Raw genomic sequence first — 21,391 nt, 5'->3', positions numbered from 1 at the left:
TGATCTCCTGTAAATTGATCTTGTACAGCTGAACATGTTGTTCGCACTAGCGTCCTAATTCCGGGTACAGGGATATGAGAAGACAGGAGGCCCTTTGTTTAAAGGAATGTTCATTTGAAGGAGTGTAAGTGAAGCGCTCACCTCTTCAGTTCCTCAAGAGCCATTTTACAGAAAGTCCTCAGGGCATGAGAGTGCCTCACCTGAGACCTGCACAGACAAGCGTCCAGTGGTCACAGCTGGCATTGAGCCCCAGGCGTGTCTAAAGAATGGGAACAGTGGTGTGAAACACTAAATGTTGAAAACTGTTCTTTTGGCTCATATAAGGGATTGATTCTGCCCTAAGAAGGTTGTTTCTCGCAAGACCTAATGCCAAATTGAAGCGTTATTTTCCTTTAAATTACTGAGTTGGGATTTTGAGAGTATATTAAAAATATATTTAATAAGTAATAGGAGAATTACTTGCTTTTAAAAAAAGTCAATGACAAATAATTAAAGAGATGAGAATGTGTTATCTGGCTTAGCCTCATTCTGCCTCCACTCCAGTGAGTGAAGCGCACTAAATCTGTCTCTTTACCACCTGTCAGTGACCTCTTGAGGGTCAGAGCTGTGCTTGGTTCTTCTCTCCCCTTCTCTCTCCTTCCTTCACTGTTGAGATTCACAGTAGAGAATTCAGGAAGTTTACTTTGGTTTTAGACTAACTGGACTGTGGTTGCTAACACTTTATCTGTTCCAATCTTCCCTGAGTCAGCAATGCTATGAAATGTTGTATATAAAATATTGAGCTCAGTCAGGAAGCTTCCAGAGAAACTTAAAAGATATCTTTGTATGGTTCAAAGTGATTGTCTCAAATGTACATAATGGGTAAGGAAAAGGAGAAGTTGCCATTTTCTAGATGTGCTGTGCAACTAGAGCTCACAGAATTCTCTTGGGTCATCAACCTTCTCTTCCCTTGAAAAAATAAATAAAACCGTCCCATGATGCTTTATTTTCTCCTCTGCCACTGCCCTGCTCCCTCCTTCCCTTTCGCAGCCTGGTATTTTGAAAGAGTTGTCTGTATCTTCTCCACACCAGCCACTGACTTCCCAATTCCACACTCTTTACTTTGAATTCTGCTCCCTTCATTCCACTGAAGTAGGTCCATCGGGGTCACCAGTAACCTCCAGATGCTTCTCAGTCCTCCTCCTGCATGACCACTTCGTGATTCTTGAGACACTTTCTTCTCTTGAATTCTCATTCTTCTGATCATCCTCCTCCCTCTCTGTTTCTTGTCCATCTTCTCTGTCCTGTCTTGAGACCTTTGAGTTCTCCCATGCCCAGGCCTGACTTCATGGCTTCCTCCTTGTTATGAGCTGAATTGTGTCCCCTCAAAATTCATATGTTGAAGTCCTAACCCCAGTGCCTCAGAATGTGACCTTATTTGGAAATAGGGTCTTTGCAGAGGTAATTAGTTAAGATGAGGTCACACTCATACTGGAGTGGACTGGGTCCCTAGTCCCATATGAGTGGTGTCCTTATAAAAAGGGGAGATTTGGACACAGATACATACATGTGAAGATGAGAGCAGAGATCAAGTGATGCTTCTACAAGCCAAGGAACCTCAAAGATTGCCAGCAAACCAGCAGAAGCTAGGTGAGAGGCATGGAAAAGATGATTCCTTAGAGCCCTTAGAAGAAATCAACCCTGCGACACCTTAATCTTAGACTTCTAGCCTCCAGAACTTTAGATGATAAATTCTGTTGTTTAAACTGCCCAGTTTGTGGTTCTTTGTTAAGGCAGCTCTAGCAAGCCAATACCCCTTTCTCCTCTCCCCAGCCCAGTGATGCCTTGATGTTTTGGTCTAGGGTCCCGTTTATACTCTTAAAAATGATTGAGAACCCCAAAGAGCTTGGCTTATGTGGATTCTGTCTACTGATATTTACCACACTAGAAATTAAACCTGAGAAATTTAAAAAATACTTATATATTAGCTCATTTAAAGTAATATTAAGCCTGTTATATGTTGATATAAATACATATTTTTATGAAAATAACTGTATTTTCCAAAACAAACAACAATTTGGTGAGATGAGTGGCATTGTTTTATTTTGCAAACCTCTTTAATGTCTGACTTAATAGAAGACAGCTGGATGTCTTTTGCATATCTATTTTTGCATTCAGTGTGTTGCTATATGTTATTTTTGTTGAAATATATGAAGAAAATCTGACCTACATAGATATGTAGTTTTAAAAAAGGGAAAAATATTTTACTAGCCTTTTCAGATAGTTGTGGATATTTTTCTTTGCTAATACACCAAAACTTAACAAGTAGTAATTTTTAAAAGCTTAGTTGCTTGTGGAATCTGGAACCAAATCAACGACCTTTTCATCAAAATCCATTGGTTAATCATGTACTTTTGATGGATCATTTGCCCATACATGATTTTATAACATTATACATTGGTAATTTGGAAAATATTGGTTCATTGAGTTACGCAGATCCTCCAAATGTTGTCACCTTTCATTACAAAATAAATTTTAAAAATCACATTTATAAATATCCCCACAGAAATATCTTCATCAGGAAAGTTTTGAGTATTGGGAAGCTGTCAAGTTCACGGTGGCAGATAAGTTTTCCACAATTTTAATTATTACTTGAAAGCTAGAATTTTATTATTGGCAACAAACACTGTCAGTTGTTTTCCTTTGAAGTGACAGAATCATTTGGATCATTTTTGAGAAAATGCCTGCCAAATGCCAAAGTCTGAATAACTGTAGTTTGTCAGCTGTTCTTTCAAGTAAGAATGGTGTCCATGAAAATAGCGGCTAATTCAGCTTGCAACTCAAACAATCGCTTTTCTTACTTCATTATGCTGTAAAAGTGCTTTATGTGTACTTTCCATTCTGTCACACAGGACATTAAAAATAAAGAACATTTCATCTTTTGCCTGGACCTCTATCCTAGTCTCATGACTGGTCTGCCTTCTGCTACTCTGGCTTTGCCTCCAATCCACTCTGTAATTAGAAATGCATTCTCAGAGCTGCATTACTTACCCACATCCCACAGGCTTAACACCTGTCAAGGCTTCTGGTTGCTCTTAGGATAAATACACAATCTTGAATAGGCTCTACAAGGTCCTGAACTTTGTCTTCCTGCCCAGTTCACCAGCCCCATCTCACAGCCCTCCCTCTTCTCTTTGCCCTATTTATACCACCTTCTTTCCCCAAGCAAGCCTTCCCTGAGCCCAGGCTGGGTTGGGTTATGCAGCTCAGAGAGCCGTAACCCTTGAGCATGCCCGTCCCAGTTATTACATATTCATCCCTGCAGTTATATAATAATTTGATTAAATTAGCTCATAGTAAGCATCATCTGTGTCTTAGCCGTTGATATTAGGATTATTGGATCTGACTCCTCCTCTAGACTTCGCAGGAACAGGAACCATTTTGCCCACGTTGCACCCTAAACACCTAGTACCTTGCCTGGCACATCACAGTTGCTCAATAAGTATTTTTGAGATTATTTTCTCTTATTGTTATTGAAAATTTATTTTTAATTATATGTTTAATTTTCTTCAAACTAATAAATGGACACAGATTTTAAAAATCAAATAATATAAAGCGTTGATTAAAAAAATGCTAGTCTCCTGATCCACCCCAACTGCAATTTTGTTCCCTAAGAATTACTTTCGACTGCTGTAATTTTTTCTTTTTGTATTACCTTCAAAATCTCCAAATAATATGCTCACATTGCTATTCGTGATTTATCTACTTTAGACATTATCCGTTGACTTGTAGGCTTATTTTTTTATTTCTGGTCTCTCCTACCTACACTAAAATATAAGCTATGACACTTTGGTTGTGTTTGCTGCTGTGTCTGCAGAGCCTACAACAGAGCCTCACACACTGTAGGTGCTCCATAAATAGCCACTGAATGCATAGGTGGCTACATCAGGACACGCTTCAGGAAGTGTCTGTAGATGCTCAGCGTTGTGCTTGGCTTCTGAGAGGCACTCAGTGAGGACCAGTGATGCTAGATGGAAATAGAATCACACCATTTCTATCCTTACTCCGGCTCAACTGTTATCTTCTGTCTTTTCTCCTTTCTGATCAGTTTCCATATCCATTTTATTACTTACCCAGTTGTGAATATGATGCCCACTCAAGTTGACATTTTGCTTTGCAACATCGTGTCACTAAGGACTTCAAGTTTTCCCCCAAATGAGTTTCTTGTATTGTTTTTGTTTTAATGTGCATAATCTCTCACCTGCAATCCAAAATCCATAAAGCGCTGAAATCAAAAAAACTTTTTAAAAACTTGGCAGCACAATCTGACCTGATTTAACATGAACGATGTGTAGTTTTTGTTGCTTCTTCATAGTGAGAATGTATATATTTAAGTATAGAAGGATTAACATGCATTGATTACAGGGTGCTGCCCCAGGGCCTAAGGGGTGTTATATAATATATAGTATATACCCAGTTTATCTTTCTAAAATAGAAAACATTCTGAAATCTGACAGACATCCAGCCCCAAGGGTTTCGGGCCTGTAATACAAAAGCTTTATGTGTTTGTTACAGAAATACCAGAAATAAAGGAAAAGACAAAGCACATAAATAATACCCCAAATCCTACACACTGTGATGACTTTAGTATAGCGCCATCCATATCTTTCAATGCAGATTACACATATTGAAAAACATTTAATGATACTATACATACTGTTTCATAAAATACTTTTTCATCAACAACGTACCAAGAGCATATTTCCTTATCAACAGAACTTGTTTCGTGCTATTTCAACAGCTGCACTGTACTCTATCCCACAGACGTGTCACAATTTATTTAATCAGTTCCCTAATGTGGGACATTTCTATTGTTTTTCACTTCTTAAGATCTCTGTCCCAAAGATTTGCAATTTGTTTTTACAAAATTATATATACTTATCACAAAAAATTAAATATTTAAAAATTCAGAACATGATATCTATCAAGGCTGCTTCATTGTTTTTACCAATTACAGCTCAAGGATGGATTACCAGCCCTCCCTGAAATCATTTCAAATTCCTTCCTCACCAACTAGCTTCCTCTCTTGTCCATTACTAATCCTTTCTTCATACAGCTTTCGGAGTAGTTTGTTTTTTATTTTCTTTTTTTTCCCTCTAGTTTTCACACTTCTTTTTCATGGGGAAATCCTTTGTTCAAACAAAAATTATGCAGGTAAAGGTGTTGCTCAGGATTAAGCAAGGTGTCTTGACCCTTTCTTTTCCTCTTCCCCTAAATGGCCCTTGAAAAATCTCTAGGGTTCTGTGCACCAGTCTGGAAACCACTGATAGGGCTCAATATCTTCTTTTTGCTATGAGGAAACTGAGTCTCGTGGTGGGGAGTTATCTTTCCAAGGCTACTCAAATCTCTTGGGTTAGTTTGATCTAGAACACACATCTCTAGAGATTTTTCTCTGCCCTCTCTCCACTGTAATGCCACCTAAGCACAAGTCATCTTTGCTCCTATTGAAATCTTTTAAAAAAAATCTTTTCTTTTGAAATAATTATAGATTTTACAGAAAGTTGCAAACATGGTACATGTTGGTCTAGTGTACCCATCACACAGTTTTCCCCATTGGTTACATCTTAACGTAACAACAGTACAATATCAAAACCAGGAAATTGACAATGATAGAAAGAGCATATATAGTTCTATGTCATTTTATCGCATGTATAGATTCATATAACCAGCACCATAATACATATAACAACAACAACAATTCATATAACCAGCACCACAAAATCTCCCTCGTGTTACCCCTTCACAGTTTCTCTCTCTCTCTCTCTCTCTCTCGCACACACACACACACACTCATCACCATCCCTAACCCCTAGCAACCACTAATTTGTTCTCCATCTTTATAATTTTGTCATTTGGAGAATGTTATATAAATGGAATCATACAGGATATGACCTTTTTAGATTGGCTTTTTCCAGTCAGCATAATGACCTTGAGATCCATCAAAGTTGTCACATTTATCAATAGTTTATTGCTTTTAGTGCTGAGTAGTGTTCTATGGTATGGATGTACTATAAGTAGGATATTTAGATTGTTTTCAGTTTTTGGCTATTACAAATAAAGCTGCTATGATTGATGTACAGGTTTTTTTTGTGAACATAAGTTTCCATTTCTCTGGGATAAATGTCCGTGAATGTGATTGCTAGGTCATAAGGAAAATGCATGCTTAGTATTTTATTTTTTTAAATTATTTTATTGAGGTCATATTGGCTTATAACATTCTGTAAATTTCGGGTGTACATTATTATGTATGTATAGATTGCATCATGTTCATCACCAATAGTCTAGTTTTTATCCATCACCATACATATGTGCCCCTTTACCCCTTTCTCCCTCCTCTCACCCCCTTCCCGTCTGGTAACCACTAACCTGTTCTTCTTATCCATATGTTTATCTTCCACATATGAGTGAAATCATATGGTGTTTGCCTTTGTCTGGCTTATTTCGCTTAGCATAATACCCACAAGGTCCATCCATGTTGCAAATGGCATGATTTTATCTTTTTTATGGCTGAGTAGTATTCCATTGTATATATATACCACATCTTCCTTATCCATTCATCAGTTGATGGGCATTTGGGTTGCTTCTACATCCTGGCTATTGTGAATAATGCTGTGATGAACATAGGGATTCATAAATCTCTTTGAATTGTTGATTTCATGTTCTTTGGATAAATACCCAGTAGTGGGATAGCTGGATCATACGGTATTTCTATTTGTTTAGTCTTTTAAAAAATGGCCGCACTGTTTTCCAGAGTGACTGTACTGTTTTACATTCCCACCAGCAACACATGAGAGATCCAATTTCTTCACATGTTTGCCAGCATTTGAAATTGTCACTATTTATTATTTTAGCTGTTGTAATAGACATATACTGATATTTCATCATGGCTTTAATCCATATTTCCCTAATGGCTAGTGAAGCTGAAGATCTTTTCATGTGCTTATTTGCCATCTGTATATTGTCTTAGGTGATATATCTCTTCATGTCTCTGGCCTATTTTCTAATTGGATTATTTGATTTTTTTTTTTTATTGTTGAAGCTTGAGAGCTCTATAAATTCTAAATATGGGTCCTTTATCAGATATGTGGCTTGCGAATATTTTCTTCCAGTCTGTAGCCACCTAAGCATTCAATGGCTATGGAGCACCTACAGTGTGTCAGTCTGTTCCTCCTTTTAACAGAACCTTTTGCACAGCACAAAGTATTTTTAATGGATTTTTCTCTTTTATGGATTGCACTGTAGATGTCCTGTCTAAAGAACTTTTCACCAAGCCCTCAGTTCTGAAAGTGCTCTAGTGTGTTTCTTCTAAAAGTTTTATAGTTTTACGTTTTACATTTATCTATGATCCATTCTGAGTGAATTTTTGTACAAGGTGTGGAGTGTAGGTCTTGGTTCAATGTTTTGCTTATGGATGTCCAATTGCTTCAGCACCATCCTTCCTCCACTGAATTGCTTTCTCATCTTGGTCAAAAATGAGTTGACCAGACTTGTGTGTGGCTGTTTCTGGGTTCTCTATTTTCTTACATTTCATCTGTGTGTCTGGTTTTCCACCAAAGCCACAATCTGGATTCCTGTAACTCTACGGTCAAGTCTTGAAATCGAGTAAAGCGGTTTCTCCACTTGATTCTTCTATTCACTAGACCTCTGCTGATGCCGCCCTGGCTGGGAGGAGCAGATGTGCCTGGTTACGGCTCCCCACATGACCTCCACGCCCCGGTGAGGGGGTGGACTCATTACCAAAGGGCAGTGGTGAAAGTTCTGATTAGGTCTCTTCTGACCTCACCCCAACGCGGGTTAACAAGGGGTGCCTTGTTACCACAGGGCAGGGCTGGGAGTTCAGACTCCGCACTTGGCCCTCTCTGATGCCACATGTGGGTCACTTTGGTATAGCTGGGTGAGGGTAGAAGTCTAGGCTTTCCAATTGGGCTTTGCTGGCATGGTGGGTGTGGGACCACATATTTTTCTGTGGTATTTGGCTGGATTAGAGTGAACATTATCTGAAAGTCTGTCTTCGTAGACTGCCCTTTCTTGGTCCTTCGGCTAGAGAGAGCAGGCTTTCTTTGGAACTTTTTTTGTCTGCAGAGCTTGTTGGCTTCTGCAGCACCACATCTAGAATATATGTGGCAAAAGAAACCCCAGAGAACTCACCTCTGTCGTTTCTCAGTCCCTAAGGTCCCTAGAAGGTCTGACTTCTCTCTCCACTTTTCAAGGTCTTCTAATGTTTGTTGTATATATAATGTTCAGCGTTTTCAGTTTTACTTATTGGGAAGAAAAAATATTTCTACTCCATCTTTCCAGAAGCAGAAGTCAAAGTAATTAAAAAAAAAATGTGAATCAAGTAATGTCACTCCCTTGTTTCAAATTTTCCAAGGCCTTCCCAATGTGATTAGAATAAAATTCAAATATCTTAGTGGCCCATCAGACCTCAGGTGGCCTGGCCCCTGCCTCCACTCTGACACACCTCATCTTACCTCTCCCCGCCCCTCACATGCCCCAGGTACATTGGCCTCCTTTCTGTTTCTAGAATATGTTGAGCCTTTTCAGACCATGAGACAATATCGTACAGTAGTTGTAAACAAAGACTCTGGTGTCAGATGACCTGTTGTGAGTGACTGTGTGACCTTGGGCAAGTTACGTAGCCTCTTTGTGCCTCTGTTTCCTCATGTGTAATTTGAGAATAAGAATACCACCAACCTCATAGGTTTGTTGAGAAGATTAAATGGATTAATAAATATTAAGTACTGAAATGTGTTCTAAAGTCATGAGAACAATGCCCAGCACTTGGGGAACGCTCAATAGATACATTACCTATTGGGATGATGTCATATTCCTGCTCTTACATAGCTGTTCCTGCTGCCAGGAATATCCTTCTTGTAGCTTCTTTTTGCAGGACTGGCTCATTTTAATCCTCCAAGCCTCAGCTCAAATGCCACTTTTTGAGAGAGACCTTCACTGACCACTTATGTAAAGTAGCTTGTCTTCATTTCTCTAAAGTCTATCTTTCTTCTCTCCTTTTTTTTTTTTTTTGGTGAGGAAGATTGGCCCTGAGCTTTCATTTGTGCCAGTCTTCCTTTACTTTGTATATGGGATGCTACCACATCATGGCTTGATGACCGGTGTGTAGGTCCGCGCCTGGGATCCAAACCTACGTACCCCAGGCTGCTGAAGCAGAGCACGAGAACTTAACCACTATGCCACCAGGCCAGCCCCCGTTTTTTTAAAAATTATTTTATCGAGGTCACACTGGTTTATAACATCGTGTAAATTTCAAGTGTGCATTATTATATTTCAGCTTCTATATAGACTGCATTGTGTTTACCACCAACAGGCTAGTTTCCATCCATCACCATACATATGTGCCCCTACATGCCCCTTTACCTATTTTGCCCTCCCCACACCTACTTCCCCTCTGGTAACCACCAATCTCTTCTCCTTATCTATATGTTTGTTTATTTTCCACATATGAGTGAAATCATACTGTATTTGTCTTTCTCTGTTTGACTCATTTCATTTAACATAAAACCCTCAAGGTCCATCTATGTTGTTGCAAACGGCATGATTTTGTCCTTTTTATGGCTGAATAGTATTCTATTGTGTATATATATACCACATCTTCTTCATCCACTCATCTGTTGATGGGGACTTGGGTTGCTTCCAAGTCTTAAGCCTGTCTTTCTACAATTGCACTTTTCATAATCTGCAATATCTTGCTAACTTCTTACTTGTTTACTATTTGCCTCCTTCCATAGGGACATAAGCTTCATGAGGGGAAAGGCCTTGTCTCTTATTTACTGCCCCATCCTCAGGGCCCAGAACAGAGCGGACACATAGTAGATTTTCAATAATTATTTACTGAATGGATGAAAGAATTCAGGTCGTTTACAATCATACACTTATTACTAACAATGCTACAATAGACATTATTGTAGTTAAATTTTGATTTACATCCTTAAGAATTTTTTTTAGGATGAGCTTCCTAGAGTGGGATTATTGAGTCGAAGGACAGGTAAATTGCCTTTTAGAAGGAGTGCGCTGGTTTATTGTCCTGCCAGCATCATGTGAGTGTGCTGGCCTTCTGCACCTTCAACTTGGGGCTTTAGGAGAAGAAAAAGCAAACCTTAAAAATATCCTCTCCCTCCTATACTTCCACATTCTACATTCCAATTATCTAACATCCTATTATATTTTGCTGATAAGGACACTGAGGCCCTGGGGTTAAATAGCTTCCCCAAGGTCACGCATGGTAAAGGGCGAATCTGGCATCCTGACTCAGGCAGTTTGCCTCTAGACTCTGCTCTTAACCATCAAGATGTTCCTTTTCCTCTATACGCTCCTCAGTGATTCCTGGGCCCCTGGACATTTGAGAACTCCTGCTCCCCCTGCTGACCGGAAGCCACAGCAAACCCCAGCCCAGGTGAAGAGCAGAATGAGAGGTGGGCAGGGGAAGGGGCGAGGAGAGGCAGGCACTAATTGGGGCGGGGGCTTCTCTTGCGTCCAGAGCTCATCTGGTGGGAGAGGCAGAATCAACCCTGGTGATTCCTTTTGCAGTTTTCAGTTCTAATCCTCCTGCTCTGCTTTGCGAATCCTGAGTTCAGGCTTCGCAACTTTGCCAGGTGAGTCTGGATTCTTGAGTGGATCTGCCGTGTTGGGATGGGTGGGTGTGGCCAAGCTCTGCTTCCTAAGAAACCCTAAGAAACCCTTGCCTACAGGGCCTAGCTACAGGCCACCAGCTCCTTCCACTGCCCCAGGTTCAAAATCATTGCATCTTAGCCAATCATTTCCAAACTGCATACACCCTGCTCCTGCCTGCTGCCCCCCAGGCTAAAGTAAGATTTTTCAGCCTGTGTCTCAAAAGAAGTGGTTCTAATTCAATCCTGCACAAGAATCACCCGAGGGGCTTATTAAAAATGCAAACCTCAGACAACGTGGGAAATTTGAACACTGACGAGGTATTTGATATTAAGGAATCATTGTTGAATTTTAGGCATGGCTGTGGTATTATATACGTGTGTGTGTGTGTATAACATATATACACGAAAGAATCCTTATTTTTTAGAGATACATACAAAAGTATTTTGAAAGAAATAATATGATGTATGAAATGTGCTTCAAAATAACCTGGGGCAGGTAGAAGTGGGTGGGCATAGATGATACAAAATCCAACAATTGGTGACTGCTCAGTGGTCTGTACGTGGGGGTTCCTTATACTGTTCTCTGTACTTTTGCAGATGCTTTAATTTTTCCATAATGAAAAGTAAAAAAACTGAAAGCACCCCTCCCTCTAGGGTACGTTTTACAGGCACCCCAGGTGGGTGCGTGCAGGGGCTCTGCGCACCCCACCTGGAAAAACTGCTCTCCAAAGCTCATGAATATGAACTCAGGTGGCCCCTGCGGGGTAACACCTGGGCCAACAGCAAAGGGGTCTAGTCGCCCACTCCTCTGCGCCTTACCCCCTCCGCCGGATAAACGCGAGAGGTGGAACTCCTTCGCAAGACGAGGGTACATTTCATGTCTAGCCCTGTCTCTTTTTACCTGGGCCACATGGAGGCTGCATTTTAGCCATTGGGTATTTTTAAGGACTTGTCTGTCTATTCTCCTTTGAAAGTGAAGCGTTTTTGAAAGTAATTGTTGATAGGATGGTATGATATTTTTTTCTTTTTCAAAACTTTTTTTTTTAACGTTATTTCATTTTTACAATGAAAAGAAGGAGTGTTTTGGTGTGTGCTTAGTAGATACATTGGAAGGTTGTCTCAGGGCCCTTCTGAGGCTCAAGAAGCCTCTTCCCAAACCCTGCGCTCCCTGGGATGTAAGGTACTTTCCTCCAAGAAGAAAGTCACTGCTTCCTGGTGGGGCCCCAATGTCGTGGCCGAGGGCACAGGTGGGGCGGAGGAGGGAGGGGGTTTGAGCAGGGCTAGCCGGCGGGGCAGGTTTGTCCTCACCCGCGACAGGCCGGTGTTGATACAACAGAGGCTGGGGAGGAGAAGCAGCGGGGAGAGGCTCGTTACCGCCGGGAGGTCGCCTGCGGAATCCCCCAGCCAGGCTGGTCCCACCCGGCCCGCCGCCCGCGAGCCCAGACCACTCCCGCGGCCCGGGGGTCTCCCTGCGGGGGGTCGCCGAAGGAAGCCACCGGAGAGCCAGAGGCACAGCCCCATCGCCCGCTCCAGACCCCCGCTCAGGACTTGCTTGGCTGAAGCTGGGGTAAGGTCTTTACCCTGTGCTTTTCGGTCTGCGTGAAGCTGCCCTATGTCTCTTTTCTGTGAAAACATTGCCTTAATTTTCAGAAAGGGCAGTATGAAAATTCGATTCACCTTGGTGTCATAAGGCAAAAATAGAGGATCGGAGGGAGGGATGATTAGTCAATAAATCCGGGAACATTGGTGGAGCATCTGCTTTGTGGTGGAGCTAGACTGGTGATAGAATGAAAAAGCTGACATAAATCTAACCTCAGGGATTTTTTCTGGCTGGTGGGCAATGCAGACATTAAACAAGTAATTGCAGATGGTTATGTTCTGGGGCCATAGAGGAAGGGCTTAGTTCACTGGGGCTGTTGGTGGTAACCGAGAAAGGCTTACAGAGGAAGAGGATTCTTACACTGAGACCCCAGGAATGACAGGATTATGTGGGGTGTGCGGGATGCAGGGGGGGGAGAGGAAGACTTGAGGTTCCAAATCTAGGGGAGAGCATGGATAAAGGTCCTGAGGCAGGAAGGAGCTCCGGGGGAAATTCTGTGTGTCTGGAGAGCAGTGTGAAGAGAGATGAAGCTGGAGGGGAAGGCAGAGGCCAGATTATGCTGTCCTTTATTGGCCGGGTTAAGGGTTTTAGACTTTATCCTGTGGGAAAATGGGACACGGAAGGATTAAAACAGGAGGGATAGATCCAGTGCCTGACAAATAGTAGATACTCCATATGTTGGAAAGTGACATGGGCAAAAGGGGCCCCCTCTGGAGGTGTGATCCTTCTTCCAGAAGGTTGGACTTTGGGGGAAGCAATTTGCTTTGGCAGCAGGAGGGCAGTCTAGAGGGTCTTTGATGGGAATGGATTCTGATGAATATCCGTTTTCCATATAGAGGACGTACAGATTTGTTTCCTTCCTGCTGGCTGCACAGGATTCTGTTATGTCAGTTTAATCATTCCCCTGTTGATGAACATCTAGGTTAGATCCATTTATTATAATGATCATATACAGTGTTCTCAGAAACACCCTTGTGCATCCACTTTCCCGTACATCTCCAAGTTTATCTGGGTGAATGGCAGTGGAAATCTGGGGTCATGGGTATGAGCAATATAACATTTGATAGCTGTTGACAAATTGCTCTCTGAAAAAGCTGTACACATTTACACTGCCACTACTAAGCGTATGACGATGCCTGCTTCCTCAGACCCTTCACAACATCTTGAATCATATTTTTCAATCTTTTGCCAATCTGATGGGTGGTGAAAAGTGCCATCTTGTTTTTGGTTTATACTTTTAAAATCAGGAGGGATTCCTGTTGGATCTTTTTTTTTTCCTGTTGGACTTTAATTTAACTCGATTAAAACCAATTTTCATCCCAAGGTTTCCACGCGTCTATTACCTCAGATATGTTTGTCTCCCGCAGACCAAGGCTGGGTCAAGATGGCGTCTGTGTTTCGGAGTGAGGAGATGTGTCTGTCACAACTGTTTCTCCAGGTGGAGGCTGCGTATTGCTGTGTGGCTGAGCTCGGAGAGCTTGGATTGGTTCAGTTCAAAGATGTGAGTACTGCATTCTTTGGAGCCCAGAGGAAGGTGGAGTGGGATTAGACAGCCCTTTCATACCATTTCTTGTAGTGAACGAAGTGCAGGGAGAGGAGCCCTGAGCTGGAATAGACGGAATTCAGTGGTTCCAGTCCTTCTGGCTCGGATTTGCGATAACATCGGGCAGGTGACTTGTAAACATTCTCCCTTCCTCCATGTGTGTCTTCTCTAGAGGAATGTTTTGAAACCCTAATGTACTCGCTACGTGTTAGATGGTGTTGTATTTTATTTCCTGCGTAGCATCTTCAAAGCGTTGGAAATACCCAATGGGCATGTGGATTACCAAACCTTGTTCTCAGGACAGAAACCTATTCTGCCTGACTAGTCAGTCTGACGACAAAGTATTCCGGAATCCACAGTCTCCCTAGAGTGACATGCTAAGTCTAGACTGTCTTGAGTGTGATGTCGGAGTATCGTTTCCCAGGGGCGGTGTAAGATCCTCACCAAGGTCAAGGTCAAAATTAAGCTCCTGCAGGGAGGGATCATGTCTTATTATTTTCGTCCCTAGTTCCTCGCACAGGACCTGACGTGAGGCAGATCCCCAATAACATTTATTGGGCTGGGCTGAGGGTCACCAGCGCAAGGACGCTGAATTTGTGTTGATGACCCTGATACATTGCATGGAGCTGTGTAGTTTTCAAGGTCTTGTCATATTCTTGACTCCACTGGGGATTTCAAGGGTCTCTTGGATGGCAAATGCAGCTAAAAGAAAGGAAATCCTAGCTGTGGGAGTACCTTGTTTCTCTTAGAAGTGTAAGAAGGCCAGAGCTGAGGCATTTGGGGGATTGAGTGTAAGAACATGGAAGTGTGCTTTGCCTGTAACTCACCTCTCTTGTGCAGGGAGGTATCTATTCCTAAGACGATTCCAGCAACATTCTCCAGCATTAAAAAAAATAAAATAACCAAAGGGAATATGTTGGCAGCTGTTGCTACTAGTGTGTGCCTTGTGGTTTTTTTCCCCTTCTCTAGTTAAATGTGGATGTGAACAGCTTCCAAAGGAAATTTGTGAATGAAGTCAGAAGGTGTGAGTCACTGGAGAGAATCCTCCGTAAGCCAACTCTCTGCTTACTGTCTAAGTGGGAACTGGCACCGGGGAGGTAAATGGTTTGCAGGACTTGGTTAACAAACAGGTCCCTATTGTAATACTTTACAAGGGGATCCTGGAGACAGGGTGGGGGAGGCGAGAGATGGGATCCAGGCGCTGGGGCCGGACCTGGGGCAGTTCAGGCCGCTGAGCTGGCCAAAAGGCACCTGTCCTGCTTGTCCCCATTTCTTAGGTGAGAAAACACAATCACGTTGGGCTCTCTGGTGGGGTTTCATCCCTCAGGTTTTCTGGAAGATGAGATGCAAAATGAGGTTGAGGTTCAATTGCCTGAGAAGTCCCCACCGACCCCTCTACCACGGGAAATGATCACCCTGGAGGTAGGTCCTTCCCTGCTTTGCTAAGCACAGTTGTGAATCTGTCTCCTGGGGAATCTGGGAGCCACTCATGCATCCTTTACCCAGTTGCTGCAGGCGTGGAGGCGGATTTACGTGGTTGTCCACTTTTCAGTGTTACTCCCTCAGGGAAATCCTGCTGTGCAATTTTCAGAGTCACTCCTCCTGATCCCGGAGAGAGCTTTTTTTCTCTCCCAACGCAGCCCTAGGGAAGCGCACCCCACATTGAGGAGTGGTTTCCTTTGTGGGCGAAATATTCTTACAGGCAGCGAAGTCTTGTCTATATGGTGCCACTGAACAGGTTTGATGCTGGCATGATGAGATGTTCCTTCTTTTTTTAAAGCTATTTTTACCATGCTGTACATTGCATCCCTAGGACTTATTTAGCTTGTAACTGGAAGTTTGTACCTTTTGACCACTTTCACCCATTTCGCCCCCCCACCTCCAGCCCCCCACCTCTGGCAACCACCAATCTGTTCTTTGTGTCTATGAGTTCTTTTTTTTTCTTCTTTTTTTTTTTAGATTCCACACATAAGTGAGATCATGCAGTATTTGGCTTTCTCTGTCTGCCTTTTCTCACTTAGCATAATGACCTCAAGGCCCCTTTATGTTGGCACAAATGGCAGGATTTCCTTCTATTTTATGGCTGAATAATATCCATTTGTGTGTGTATATATATATATATATATCACATTTTCCTTGTCCATTCATCTGTTGTTGGACACTTGGGTTGTTTCCATGTCTTGGCTATTGTAAATAACGCTTCAGTGAACATGGGGATGCAGATATCCTTTGAGGTAGTGATTTCGTTTCCTCCAGATAAATACCTAGAAGTGGAATTTCTGGATCCAATAGGACATTTCCTAATTATCTGTCTGATGGGAAACAGCTGATGCATTGAGTCCACTCTAGATTGAGGCCTCTCCTCAGACTTGCTTCTGAGATTAACTGTGCTGAGATCAACCAAAACAGTTTTCTTTAGCCAAGGACGTTATGGCTTGTGGGACCCTCCCTCTTTCTTTCCCTTCTCTGTCTACTTCCTTTTGTAAAACATTGAGTACCTGCCCTGTGCAAGGCACCTTAGAGAGAAATAAAACATGGATGGCCATACCCTCTAGGAGCTTCTAGAGCAGATGGTGGGGAGAGGAGGGAGGGGTGAGAGGTAGGAGCCAGATCGTGAAAGATCGTGAAAGGCCCTGTAGATCTTGATAAAAAATTGGATTTGTTTATCCTCAGAGGAGGAAGTGCTCACGAAGGGAGGTAGACAGGTAGCAGGGAGCTTCACTGAATTGAGCCTTATCTCTGCTGGGTGTTTTTTTTCTTTTAGGATAACTTAAAATTCTTGAAATTTTTGAAGCCATCAGTAGTATAAATCTAGATACTCTAACAGAGATATGAGATGGGCAACTCATCTAGAAAATATTTTGGATCTTGTCATATTAAAATCTGGGTATCTGGAGAGAAAGCTTTTAACCAGTATGAATAGGAGCTCCATAAAATTGTCTCCAATTTCAGTCTTATCACTTGTCTTCTAATAGCAGCCCCCTCCCACCATCATCCCTTTCACCCTCCCTAACACCTAGACCTGTTCTTGTGGACTGGGGGGTGTTCTTCTGGCTTATGCTCTCACCCTAATCTTTTTTTTTTTTTTTTAATTTTTATTTATTTATTTTTTCCCCCAAAGCCCCAGTAGATAGTTGTAAGTCATAGCTGCACATCCTTCTAGTTGCAGTATGTGGGACGCGGCCTCAGCATAGCCGGAGAAGCGGTGCATCAGTGAGCTCCTGGGATCCGAACCCCGGGCCGCCAACAGTGGAGCGCGAGCACTTAACCGCTAAGCCACGGGGCCGGTCCTCTCACCCTAATCTTAGTTCTGAATTTTGGTGGAAGTTTTCTGGGTTTTCCAGCTTTCTTCTTAACCATTCCAGTCTCTTCTGCCTCCTACTGCCAGCCTAACTTCTGTCATGGTATTGCTTTATCTTGCCACTTTGCTGCTCAACGATGCACAATGGTTCCCTTCTCACCTATGCCAGGTCCAACCTGGCCATCGGAGCCTGCTCCCCCAGCCCTGTCCTACCTCTCAAGTCCTCCACTCTCCTTGAGCTGGCCCCTTGATTGTTCTCTGTTTGTCTCAGGTTCATTTCTCAACTCCAAGCTGTTATTCACACCGTACCTCATGCGCAGAGCCTAGTGTGCCTTTCCTGTATGCACCCACCACTTTCTCAAATCTAACCACACCTCCAGACTCAGTTTAATTCTCGCCTATTCTACAAAGCCTTCTCCGACTATGCCAAGACACATGACTTCCAAGTTTCTCAGAATTTCTGTTGGGCTTCTGATCAATATTACATTTTCATAATTCATCTTCTAATTCAGTGATTCTCAAGCTTCTTGATCTCAGACACCTTTATACTCTTAAACATTATTGAGGATCCTAAAAAGCTTTATTTATATAGGTTATATTTATTGATATTTACTGCATTAGGAACTAAAACTGAAAAAATTATAAAATATTTATTTATTAATTCATTTAAAAATAACGATAATATCTCATTACATGTTAATTTTTTTTGTGTGTGTGGAAGATTGGCCCTGAGCTAACATCTGCCAACCTTCCTCTTTTTTTTTTTTTTTTTTTGCTGAGGAAGACTGGCCCTGGGCTAACATCCATGCCCATCTTCCTCTACTTTATATGGGACGCCGCTACAGCATGGCTTGACACGTGGTGTGTCCCTGCGCTCCCAGGATCTGAACCGGCGAACCCCGGGCCACTGCAGCAGAGTGCACTCACTTAACCGTTTGCGCCACTGAGCCGGCCCCTAATTTTTTTTTTTCTCTGAGGAAGATTGGCCCCGAGCTAACATCTGTGCCAATCTTCTTTATTTTGTATTTGAGTCACCGCCACAGTATGGCTGCCGACAAGTGGTGTAGGTCCATGCCCGGGAACCGAACCCAGGCTGTGGAGGCAGAGCACACGGAACTTAATGTGGGGCCATGGGGCTGGCCCCCATGTTAACTTTTCTTTTTCTTTTTTTTTTTTTTTGTGAGGAAGATCAGCTCTGAGCTAACATCCACTGCCAATCCTCCTCCTTTTTTTTTCCCCAAAGCCCCAGTAGACAGTTGTATGTCATAATTGCACATCCTTCTAGTTGCTGTATGTGGGACGCGGCCTCAGCATGGCCGGAGAAGCAGTGCATCGGTGTGCGCCCGGGATCCGAACCCCGGGCCGCCAGTAGCGGAGCGCGCGCACTTAACCGCTAAGCCATGGGGCCAGCCCCATGTTAACTTTTTTTAAATGAAAAATAACTGTATTTTCCAAGACAAAAACTTGGTGAGAAGAGTGGCATTGTTTGCAGATTTCTTAAATGCATGCCTTAGTAGAAGACTGGCTTCTCACATCTCTTTCGCTTTGAATCTGTTATGATATGTTGTTCTTGTTGAAGTACATAAAGATAATTCAACCTTGCACAGATATGTAGTTGGAAAAGGGAGGAGTATTTTAACAGCCTTTTCAAAGAATTGTGGATACTCTTTTTTTTTTTTTTTTAAAGATTTTATTTATTTATTTTTCCCCCAAAACCCCAGTAGATAGTTGTCTGTCATAGCTGGACATCCTTCTAGTTGCTGTATGTGGGATGCGGCCTCAGCATGGCTGGAGGAGTGGTGCATCGGCGCGCACCCAGGGTCCGAACCCGGGCCGCCGGCAGCGGAGTGCGCACACCTAACCACCAAGCCACGGGGCCGGCCCCTGGATACTCTTCTTTGATGTTACATTGAAACTTGACAAGCACAGAGACTTTCTTGCTTTTGTTACACAGGTAACAAGTGTTTTTCTTTCTTTGTTTTTTTTTTTTTTGTGAGGAAGATCAGCCCTGAGCTAACATCTGCCAATCCTCCTCTTTTTGCTGAGGAAGACTGGCCCTGGGCTAACATCCATACCCATCTTCCTCCACTTTATATGGGACGCCGCCATAGCATGGCTTGCCAAGCAGTGCGTCGGTGCGCGCCTGGGATCCAAACCGGCGAACCCTGGGCCACAGCAGCGGAGCATGCGCACTTAACCGCTTGCACCACTGGGCTGGCCCCAGGTGTTTTTGTTTGTAAATTGAGTTGGTTATATGTTTCAGATAGTACCTTAAAAAATCAATTCATCCACATGAGTTTGATATTGGCTGTCTGGTTGGTTTTGAAACTGTACATTCTCACATTTGGAGTGATAACCTGTCAGATAAGGGGCAATTAGATATGTGTCAACAGTCTTTACTCAGTTATTTCCCTTCTGGATATTATTTATTATAAAGATGAAATTAAAATATGAGCTTATGAGAGTAATATCTGTCTTACCATTGATCATGAGGGTTGGTTGGTTGATTGATTCAACTGATCTGGCAGTTAGTTGAGCTTTCCTCCCACATTCCTAGAAAGGAGAATCCTTCTACTGGCAAGAGTACACAAGTAGTTTTGGGCCCTTGCCTTGTAGAATTTCTGAAGAGGCTTCATAATGATCCTAGAGGAAATATTAATTCAGAAAAAAAATCTACACACAAATCCACCATCTCAGCAAAAACTGTCTTAACTTTTCTCTTTTCAGGTGTTATTCTTATCATCTATGTTTTTATATAACTATGTATCCATAATCTACATTGTAGATTTCTACTTTTTGCATTTACTATCACACTGTAAACCATTTCTTAGATATTGCATTGTTTCCCAAAATATTTTTTATGGCAGCATTGTTTTTAGTGGAATCATTAAGTGAATAGAGCCAATGGTTAAAAAATGGGGATTTCATTTTTTTCCTCAACTTTGCGCCACTATAGTCAGTGTTCAAAATTTGGTGATTATCTCTGAGAGAGGAGGGAATGGGTTGCGACTGAAGCTGAGTGACAAGTGTGTGAGGTTCGTTATGCAGTTCTCTCCACTTATGTGTGTTTGGAATTTTCCATCATAAAAAATGTTAAATATTCAATTTTGTTTGACATTAATATGCTTTTTTAGGGGGGAAAGGAACTAATGTTGGCATGGATATCTTTTTTATTGTTTATTTTTTTCTCTTTGGTAAGGGTGACTCTTAGATGAATTAAAAAAATAACTAGCATGATAATCTCTGTCTTTTAATGTGATTTTAATCCATTTTCATTTATTGTGATTACTGATTTTCTGGCTTTTTGGTTTACCACTCCCTTTATTTTTTTCTCCTCTTCCCTGCATTTCTGTAATACCCTCCAACCCTCTTCTCCCTTCTCTTGGTTTGAAAGCTATAGATTATAGTTACACTTAACATTTCAGGATACATACTTAGTAAATTTTTCTCATTAACATCTGCTGCTGGTTCAATGATTATTCCTTTGTGGGTTATATGTCTTTTTTTCCCCCAATAGCCTTTAAAGTTTTACATTTGTTCTATAGTTTCACTACAATGTGTTTAAGTATGGATTTATTTGTAATTGTTGTTATTAAATATTGAATTGTTACAGTAGAATTTTTAGAAAATATGTGTAAGGTATAAAGAATAACAATATAGGAAACAAGAAGTGCCACCACCCTGCATAAGATGAAAGGTGACCACACGGTGATGCACTTAAAGCCCTCTGTGTGCCCTCCTCATCCCTCCCTTCCCCTCCTCAGCCCTCCCCTACTCTCCTCTCCCCACTTTACCCCTCCCCTCTTCTCCCCTCCCCTCTCCCCCCCCTTGGAGATAATCTCTATTCTGAAATTTGAATTTTTCTTTTCCTTGTTTCTTCATAGTTTCATTACATATTTAGTTTTCTAAATAGCATATGGTTTAGCTTTGCACATTTTAAAGTTTTATATAAATGCATCTATTGTATATTCTATTGCAATTTGCTGTTTTCTTACATCATTTTATTTTTAAGCCACCACATTGTTTCATGTTTCTGTAATTAATTCATTTTCATTGTTGCATAGTGTTTCTTTTATTAAATATGCCACACTTTATTCATTCTATTGTTGATGGACATTTGGTGAAATGAGAAATGAGCTTTCATATTTTTTAATTATTTGCTAAATCTCAGTAGTGCATTCACAAATTGTGTCCAGTAGAGAGTCGATCCTCACCTATTGGATTTTGAATTTCAATAGCTATATTTCACATTTCCAGGATTTCTGAGTAGCTCTCTT

The 21,391-nt window shown here is 41.8% G+C and overlaps 1 protein-coding gene across 4 annotated transcripts in view; it reads left to right on the top strand.

The window, feature by feature from the left end:
* ATP6V0A4 (ATPase H+ transporting V0 subunit a4) overlaps positions 1–21,391 on the top strand; it is a 72,719-nt gene that overhangs the window by 10,962 nt on the left and 40,366 nt on the right. For 2 of the 4 annotated variants that reach the window (XM_058531015.1, XM_058531000.1), the window contains exons 1-4: positions 12,007–12,237; positions 13,638–13,771; positions 14,783–14,861; positions 15,141–15,235. In XM_058531015.1, coding sequence (XP_058386998.1) covers positions 13,655–13,771; positions 14,783–14,861; positions 15,141–15,235 — 291 coding nt within the window. In that variant the 5' untranslated portion in view covers positions 12,007–12,237; positions 13,638–13,654. Of the gene's footprint in view, positions 1–10,570; positions 10,653–12,006; positions 12,238–13,637; positions 13,772–14,782; positions 14,862–15,140; positions 15,236–21,391 lie in introns of those variants that run through there. The other 2 variants (XM_058531006.1, XM_058531011.1) reach the window with 2 other exon arrangements.

This window comes from Diceros bicornis, chromosome 3, assembly GCF_020826845.1.
Source record: "Diceros bicornis minor isolate mBicDic1 chromosome 3, mDicBic1.mat.cur, whole genome shotgun sequence".
Classification (NCBI taxonomy): Eukaryota; Metazoa; Chordata; class Mammalia; order Perissodactyla; family Rhinocerotidae; genus Diceros; species Diceros bicornis.
Note: the sequence above shows the minus strand (reverse complement) of the source record. Positions and strands in the feature narration are given on the sequence as shown.